This window comes from Stomoxys calcitrans, chromosome 4 (genome assembly GCF_963082655.1).
Source record: "Stomoxys calcitrans chromosome 4, idStoCalc2.1, whole genome shotgun sequence".
Lineage (NCBI taxonomy): Eukaryota > Metazoa > Arthropoda > Insecta > Diptera > Muscidae > Stomoxys > Stomoxys calcitrans.
In genome coordinates, this window is record NC_081555.1 from 155,775,979 (window position 1) to 155,785,278 (window position 9,300).

Genomic DNA, 9,300 nt, shown 5'->3' on the forward strand with positions numbered 1-9,300 from the left:
CAGATACAACTGATAAAAATTATTATCAAAGAATCAGTCAACATTGAGCAAGCGAATCATTTCAATAAAAGGTTGCAGAATATTAAACCTGGTCCATCCGCTTTTAAACAAATCTATCAAATAACTGGTAAAGTTAAATCACCGTTCTGCCAACAAATCATCCAGAACGACAACATACTCACCAATAGTTCCGATATCACACGCCACTTCCAAGAATTCTACTCAGAGACATTTCGCCAAAGACTACCTCATAATCCAGTTGCTGATTTGCAGCTGAGAATAGATAATTGTATAAATGTTACTCCTCTCCATATTTATACATTTAGTGATGAGTTCAATGCGTTGCATAATCATGATAATTTCCATTTCACGAACCCTGGAAAGATCAGGGACATTATCCAACGTACAAATAATAAGAAATCAAGTGGCTTAGATGGAGTTTCTAACTTTCTATTGAAAAAACTTCCCGACTCAACTATAAATCTGTTCACATTTATTTTTAATCATTGCATCAATAACGGATACTTTCCTTCAGATTGGAAAGTTGCAAAGATACTCCCTATCAAGAAGAAGCCTGACTGCAAGACCCCATCCGATTATCGTCCGATTTCCCTTCTGTCCAACATTGGGAAAGTGTTTGAAAACGTCCTAAAGGAAAAAGTTGAAAATGGTTATCTTATTGAACCTATACCACAATACCAGTTTGGCTTCAGGAAAACCCATTCCACCCAGCATGCACTATTGAAATTCCACAACGATATCATCGTCAATCTGCGTAACCAATGCTGCACTGTTGCTATATCACTCGACATAGAAAAGGCTTTTGACTCAGTTTATCACCCAGGTATCATCTATAAGCTTGTCCAGTTGGACACTGATCCATACATTGTGAAAATATTGGCTAGTTACTTCACAAACAGAAGATTTTGTGTAGACATACAGGGTACAACGTCCGCCTTTGGGGCCGTTGGTAGTGGCGTCCCACAAGGAAGTGTATTGGCACCATATCTTTTTAATATATTTTTACATGACTTCCCACACACATCACAGGACTCACAGGCAATTTTATACGCGGATGATTGTCTTATTTATGCCCATGACAAATCCCCTGAAATTGCTCTTGGAAAAGCATCGGTACACCTCGGACTCATTAATGAGTATTATAATACTTGGGGCATTAAAATAAACGCAACCAAATCCCGAGCAATATGCATTAGGAACGCCTCTGGTAAATGTCCAAGATATGTGGTACCCCAGAGTAAAACACTTAACCTTACCCTTAATAGTGTCACGATTCCTGTTGAGTCCAGAATAAAATACCTCGGAGTGACATTTGACAAGATGTTGAAGTTCAACTTGCATGCCAGAGAAGTTCTACAAAAGGCGAAGAGAATTTTAGGTTCTTTTTCTTATATCCTAAACAGTAAATACTTACCTCAGTCTACAAAGTTACTGTTGTATAAGGTGGCTATAAGACCGGTACTCGCCTATGGTTTCCAAATCTGGTTCACAATTTCCCCTACTGTGGCAAAGGAGTTGGAAATATTTGAGAGGAAAATCCTGAGGAAATGTGTAAATAAATTTTATGTAAATCGCACTAAAAGATATGCTAACACTTACATTTATGATAAATCTGGCATTGAACCACTATGTGCGTATGGTTTCAAGCTTCAAGAAAAGTTTATTCAAGGGTTAGCCGAACATGAGAATGACCTAATGAGAGAAATTTATGAATTGGAGGAAAATTCAACATGGGCTGATTCAGCTTACCTTTCTCCTGTTGCAATAATAAATGAAAACAATGACAACGCTTCAGCCCGCCTCGACACTCCTGAATTTTTCAAGAAAACAATAATAGGATCACACCGTGGATGAGAGAAGAGAAGAAAAATATCTAGGAATATTAAATTATTTTAGTTATACGTGTATATTTATATCTAAATGTATTTTAAATACTTACAATGAGCTTGCTCAATTCGTTTAACCACCGTCTTAACACTACAACCCATATATAAAACGTGCTAATGAATACGCTATTTACACACATGTATATATACATACGCAACTGTGATATTTACATTTCCATTAATTAAAGGGCTAGTCCATTTCATTCTGTTAGTTACGGTTTTAACAGAAATTGTTATTTCGTTGTATTTGTTATCTAGTTATAAGTAAAGTAAATTATTATTTTAACAGACTCTCTTTGCTCTGTACGTAACAGTAAAGGCCGAGAGCAAGCCTTTTTCATATTCCATTTTATTTTGATATTCGTATCCATATGTATACATTTCACTGTCAAGCACGTAGCCATTATTCATTCATCGTGTATTAGAACGAGACAATAATAGTTCTAAATGTTATTTTAAACGTAATCGATAAGTCATTTCAAATGTAATCGAAAAAGAAGAAGACTCAAATAAACACACTTAATCACTTAATCTTATCGGCTCAACTTTACCTTACTTATTGCTCCCTGTTTATAACTGACTGGGCGTCTTGTCAGCTGCATTAATTTTGTTTTTTCTGTTTATTTTGTTTTTGATTTTTTGCAAGTCAACATCAATTAAAGTTTTCAATTATGGAGTCTAGAGTAACTGTTTTAACTCCCAATGGGAGAAGGCAAATCATCAAAGTTTCCCCAAATACTACACTTTTGAAAATATTGGAGGATGTGTGCTCTAAGCATAATTTTGATAGTGAAGAATTCACTCTAACCCACCATAATAAAGAGGTGTCGCTATCACAACCCTTTCGGTTCAGTGGGCTACCAAATAACTGTCAATTGGAAATGGCACAGACGGATAGGAAACGTTCTACTGCGGAAGTTGAAATTTGTGTTCAATTGGAAGATGGCTCTCGAAAACAGGGCAGCTTCCAATCTACAGACAATTTATTGGATGTCATGAAACAGCTCGCTAATGAGGAATTATGCAAATACGAGAGTCCCGTAGTGGTATATATGCGACAGGATGTCATGGGGCAAGAGAATATGAATGCAACGACCTTAAAATCTTTGGGGATATTAGAAGGAAGAGCTTTGTTGCGATTGGCCAACAAAAAAATAGAGGAATTGAAAACGTAAGTATGACTACATTTACAACATTGGTATAATTACTTTTCATTTAAATCTATAGGCAGGCAATGGTTTATGCACCCCCAGCACCAAAGCTAGAAAAGAAAACAGATGAAAAGGACAATGAAAAAAATCCCAAAAGTAATAAAATTACTGGAGGAAGCGGAGGTTTTGCAATTACTAAAGATTTGGTGCAGTCTCTAAAGAAAGCTGCGGCAACAACCGAAGACAAGAAATCTACAGAAAATGAAGACCAGCCATCTCGCAGCCCTTCAACAGAAGAACAAAATAAGGAAGCGGTAAAACCAAAATATGACTGGGGTGACGCACCAGGTCGTTCGATGCAGGCATCGAAGGGCAATATTGAACCTGAAAAGGAAGAGATTGTAGAACCCGAAATTGAACCAGAATACCACATAGTAAGGCAACATAAAAAATATAGTTTTTGAGCGTATTGTCTTAATCTTTTCGCTTTTTAGATTGGTGAACGCCATGCTTTAATTTATTCCTTGGATGCAGCTCAAAGCCAAATCGAAGATTTACCTGATTCGTTTTACGATTTAACTGTAAATGACCTAAAACTGGTGTTACGAGACTTACGCAAAATCGCTTCTGGCGATGAAGATGCACCATTACTAACAGAAAAATTGAGAGAAATTGAGAACAGTAATACAATGTTAAAGAAGATTTCACAATATAAAAATTGCGTCATACGCATACAGTTTCCAGATCGCCATGTACTTCAGGGTATGTTTAAGCCCATCGATAAGGTTGACGATATTATGCAATTTGTTAAGGCATTCTTAAAACAACCCGAGCAGCCATGTTATTTATGTAAGTATTAACATAGCCAATGTGTATTTCTCTAAGAGTATTCTATAATTTACAGTTACAATTCCTCCCAAAAATAAATTGGATTTGGATAAAACATTGTTGGAATTAGATTTTGTTCCCAATGCACTAGTGCACTTTTCTCCCGAAGATGAAACATTTAACGGTACGCTCGTTGAAGATGCATTTCTAAAGCAATTGTCTAGTCCGGAAGGAGCTTTTTATGCCGCCAGTAAATTTAGGTAAGTTTGAAGCGTTCTTTTTCCGACATTGTAAGAGGGAAATTTAACTTATTTTTTAAGATGTAAACCGGTATTCAAAAAACTTAAGGCCTTATTCACAAAGCAATGTAGATTTGAAATAGGTTTATTTGACAGATTTCATTTTTCGAACTGTCAAATAAACCTATTTTGTGAATGCGGCCGATAAATTTATAGAAGGCACAGACAAGCGTGAAGCGTACATATTTACATTTACCTCGCACTATTTCATAAGATGGAAGTATATCAACATCCCAATTGTTGAATATAATGAAGTACATATATTTCTCTTCTTTAAATCATCCATTTGATTCGATATAACGATGTCACAATGAACTCTGTCGAAAGCAATAATAATTCCTAACGAAAAACTATCGAATGAAAACTTTAAAAATACGACTAAGTTTATGACTAAGTTTAGATTGCAAATACATAGGTCCAAACGGTATTTATTTATATGCACCCATTTAAACCGAATTTTTCTTTTGAACTCTAAGTCCCTTTATTGCGTAATTATGAATTGACTGAACTGAAATTTTGCGCATGAAACAGCGTTATAACAAATAGCGATGGCTAGTATAGTTTAAGGGCTTGCACATTTCGTGGCAAAACTTTTGTAAACCTAGGCCTTGTTAAAAAAAAATTTTTATATATATTGCAGAAATCAACTGAAAAACACATCTGAAGAAAGACCACAGCTAAGTCCATCAACGGGAGCAATACCTAAACGTCCACGCTCTGATCAAATAAAAAATTAAGAAAACACATGCGACATACAAATATAATTTTTTTATTAACATTTAAATAAAAAATATATTTTCAATTTCAACATATAAGTACAATAAATATATTTTCTCTTCGAAATGTGACATTATAATGTTTTCAGGTCATAAAATCCGTTTTTGGGGCAAAGGCCCGTGGACCCCCCTCTACGGGAAGTGCTGCAATATCGATTAGAATAAAAAAACTGTTAAAGAATTGGACCTGGGCCTTGAGATATTGAACCCTCTAACCTAAGAAATATGAGTATAAAATTAAAAAAAAAATAAAAATTTGTTTATTGTATGGGCTAGCAATGGTAAGGCGCTACTACGAAGCAGAGGTTAGCAGGTCCGTTTATAAGAAGTTTGCTCCTGTTCCTTGGTTGAATGTTCATGGGCGAATTCGCATTTGCATCGATTCACAATTATAGATCAACCCTTTTTAATCCATTTCGCACTAAAATACAAATGGAAAACAACAACAACTACCATTACATATGAAATCACAACCCACTCTACTGCTTTTAAAACATATAACTTATGTTGTTGTACTGGTACAATGAAAGACTCCATCGAGTCAATCCGTAACATAAAACCAGCTGCCATGGGATTCCTCGTTCTGTACGAGAATATTGTGAGTGGGTCGGTGATGTGTTGCCGGATCGCTTCCCTGGTTCCATCTGGCTTCGAAATTCTATTACATTAAAAATTTTCGATCATTAACCTCGTCTCGAAAGTAAAGAATTAAAATAATGATCCTCGTCTTGACGGAGAAACAAATTTAAATAAAGTCGGGCTGTTATTTGAACCCAGGACGGTTGGAAATCTGAGCTCCGATTTGTGTGGTGTACATCGTCATCACGAGAATCTCAGCTGAGCTCAGTGGAATGCTTGATATACGGAAAAGCTGCAATTGCAGTGGCGGACAATCCGCGATATCGAGTGGAGTCTTAGAAAGAGGTCGAACGTCACCGGCTCTTGCAAAAATACTGAGTGCCCTTAAATAACCTTTTGGCGACTTTAAATAACCAATGAGCGTAACGTTGCCGCGGCGATCGGTCCTTTGGACCAAAACGAGCTTGCTCACCTTTACATTTGGACGAGGATTATTGGAAAGAGACAGCTAGAGTGGCAAAGTGTCGAGGTTGACAAGTGTTGTATTAATTTTGTTAAAGGCATTTTCACTATAACTAAGATATTATTGTGCCACGTAATTCAGTCACATCCGTGAGTAAGATCCAAATCCAATCACTTGATCGTGCGTGACCATTATTGAATTAAAATTCTTCGTGCGTGAGCGAGTGACATCATGCCCACGACACTAATTACGAACGATGAGAAAATCCCGACCCACGAGACACTCACGAAAAATTACGGCTAAATAGTAAGTCATTTAATCCGTCTGTCTGTCGAAAGCACGCGAAATTTCGAAGAGGTAAAGCTAGCCGCCTGAAATTTTGCACAAATATTTCTTATTAGTGTAGGTCGATTGGGATTGCAAATGGGACATATGGGTCCATGTTTTGATATAGCTGCCATATAAACCGATCTTGGACCTTGACTTCTTGAACCACTATAGGGCGAAATTCTTATCCGATTTGGCTGAAGTTTTACATGACGTGTTTCGTTATGACATCCAACAACTGTGGTAAGTATGGTAAGAATTGGTCCATAACCTGATATAGCTGCCATATAAACCGATCTGGGGTCTTGACTTCTTGAGCCACTACAAAGCGCAATTCTTATCCGATTTGGTTGAAAATTGCATGACGTGTTTCGTTATGGCTTCCAATAGCTGTGCTAAGTATGGTTCAAATCGGTCCATAAACTGGTATAACTGCCATATAAGCCGATCTGGGGCTTGACTTCTTGATCCTCTACAGAAAGCAATTCTAATCTAATTTGGCTGAAATTTTGCATGGCGTGTTTTGTTACGATTTTCAACAACTGTATTAAGAATGGTTCAAAACGGTCTATAACCTCATATAGCTGCCGTATAAACTGAGGTCTTGACTTCTTGAGCCTCTAACAGGTCCAATTATTATCCGATTTGGCTGAAATTTTGTACAACGGCTTCTCTTATGACCTTCAACATATGTGTCGAATATGTTCTGAATCGGTTTATAGCATAATACAGCTCCCATATAAAACGATCTCTTTTTCAGCCCCTAAAGGGCGCAATACTTACTAGATTTGACAGAAATTTTACACAATGACGTCTACTATGGTATCCAATATTCAATTTAATTATGGTCTGAAATGAACCATAACATGATATAGTTCCAATAACATAGCAATTATTTTCTTTTATCCTTTGTTTGTGCCAAAAAGAGATACCGGGAAAAGAGCTCGACAAATGCGATCCATTATGGAGAGTATATAAGATTCGGCACGCTTTTACTTGTTGAAGGCTGCAGACACACGGACATCGTTAAATCGTCTTAGAGTTTTGCCAAGATCCAAAAAAATATATACTTCGAAAGTTCGGATACAGATATTTCGATGTGTTGGAAACGGAATGACTAAATAAATACAAAAACAAATACGATATTGAAGTGTAGATAGACCTGAAATGGATTTGTATTCAAATTGTTAGTAATTTTCAGTTAAAACTTTAAATCTCATCTAAAAGTACGTTTACATTGGCCTCTAAATTCAAGATTTAAGTGCTAAATCCTGTGTTTTTTGCAGGTTTTACTATACAAAAATAAATCCTATTTTTGCAGAATTTATTTTTTTAATCGATTTTGAATAATCGATAAAAGTACGAAAAAATGCAACTGTTTTAAGAATTATGTATGGTTGTGTGTGATATGCAAATTCATGAAATGCAGTATAAACTAACGAAAGGCAGTCTTTTCCGTCTGTCTGTATGTTCGTCTGTCCGTATTAGTTTGTGTACAAACTGCAGGTAGCATTTTTCATCCGATCGTCTTCAAAGCCTATTGAAACTGAAAAAATCGGTTCAGATTTGGATATAGCTCCCATATATATGTTCGTCCAGTTTGCAGTAATATTACAATAAAATGGTCTTTTGTTGACCGATTCTCCCAAAATTTAGCAGAAAGAATTTTCTTTTGACTCTCGACATTATTGGAGAATTTCATTGAAATCGTTTCAGATTTAGATATAGCTCTCATACATATATATCGCCCGATTTTCACTCCTGGAGCCACTGCAACCGCATTTATTGACCAATCTTCCCAAAACTGCGTACGACGCTTTCCTCAACGACTCTCAGAGTATCTGAGAAGTTTGCTCGAAATCGGTTCAGATTTAGATATAGCTCCCATATATATGTTCGTCAAATTTTGGGTAATTTACATTAATGTTGTTATTTGTGGACCGTAGTTATTACAGTTTGAACATATTTGCTCGAAATGTGATACGGATTGTTTTAAAACCCATCTGAAAACATTTGGCCGAGGTCCATCAAAATTTTTTCAGAATTAGACATAGCTCCCACTTTGTACCTATAGGATAGGTGTAAGGTATTATAAAGTCGGCACCGCCCGATTTTTGCCTTTCCTTACTGGTTTTTATATATTAACATGCTAAAAGGATAAAAAAAAAATAATTTTTATATTATAAAAAATTTGCAGTGAGTTTCTGTAAGGCTTTATTAATTTTCGATTTCATTTGGACAAAATCAGGCAAATTTATCACCTGTACTATATTAATACTACATACATTTTGAAAAACAGAAAAAGTTATAATTACACCCTTTTGGAAAATTCTTATTGTATATGTATGTACATATAATTATATATGTATGTGGGTATATGTATATTTTATTTATATATGTACATATGTATAATTGTTCCAAAATATATGCAAAAGCCAACAAAAAAAAAACATTTCAAAATCTATAATAGGTTAAATTTACATAAATATATTGCTCTTTTTACTAAGATTATCTTAATAAATTAAATCGAGTTGATACATTTGGCCTGGATTTTATTTACTCGTTTGAATAATCTTTTCATAATTTTGTAAACAAAATAGGATTTATGTTTTAAAATTAAAAATAAATTTGTGTTTGAGAAGGCGCCAAAATCATCATATATCATTAAATCAATAACAAGTATAAATAAAGATAAATAATAGACAACGCGAATAACATAAAATTGCAATATATACAACTGCTTTAATTTGTAATGAATGAATTAAAACATGTATAACTTTTATAGCATGAGTTCACTTTTGTACAGACAGCATAATCTTTATTTACCTTTTCCATTCTTCTTTATGTTGACGAAAGTTTGGCGTTGTTTGTCTAAAAGTAACAGTCCAACAAAATCGGTCATATATCGTATGTATATGCCAATTAAATATCAATAGAGTTCTTGTGTTGCCAATTGCCAAAATCACATCA

General features: G+C 35.2%; 1 protein-coding gene and 1 long non-coding RNA gene across 2 annotated transcripts; one reads left to right on the forward strand and one right to left on the reverse strand.

Moving 5' to 3' along the window:
• Window positions 1–2,519: 2,519 nt before the first annotated feature.
• Window positions 2,520–4,944, forward strand: LOC106096039 (tether containing UBX domain for GLUT4). Its single transcript, XM_013263559.2, has 5 exons — window positions 2,520–3,078; window positions 3,135–3,492; window positions 3,553–3,907; window positions 3,963–4,146; window positions 4,826–4,944. The coding sequence occupies exons 1-5, from the start codon at window positions 2,579–2,581 to the stop codon at window positions 4,920–4,922; spliced, it is 1,494 nt and encodes a 497-aa protein (XP_013119013.2). The 5' UTR covers window positions 2,520–2,578; the 3' UTR covers window positions 4,923–4,944.
• A 267-nt stretch (window positions 4,945–5,211) lies between these two features.
• LOC131997251 (uncharacterized) lies at window positions 5,212–7,631 on the reverse strand. Its single transcript, XR_009398149.1, has 3 exons — window positions 7,561–7,631; window positions 7,114–7,492; window positions 5,212–5,382 (listed from the first exon to the last, which is right to left on the reverse strand). It is a non-coding gene; the product is annotated as an uncharacterized LOC131997251 (long non-coding RNA).
• Between the last annotated feature and the right edge of the window lie 1,669 nt (window positions 7,632–9,300).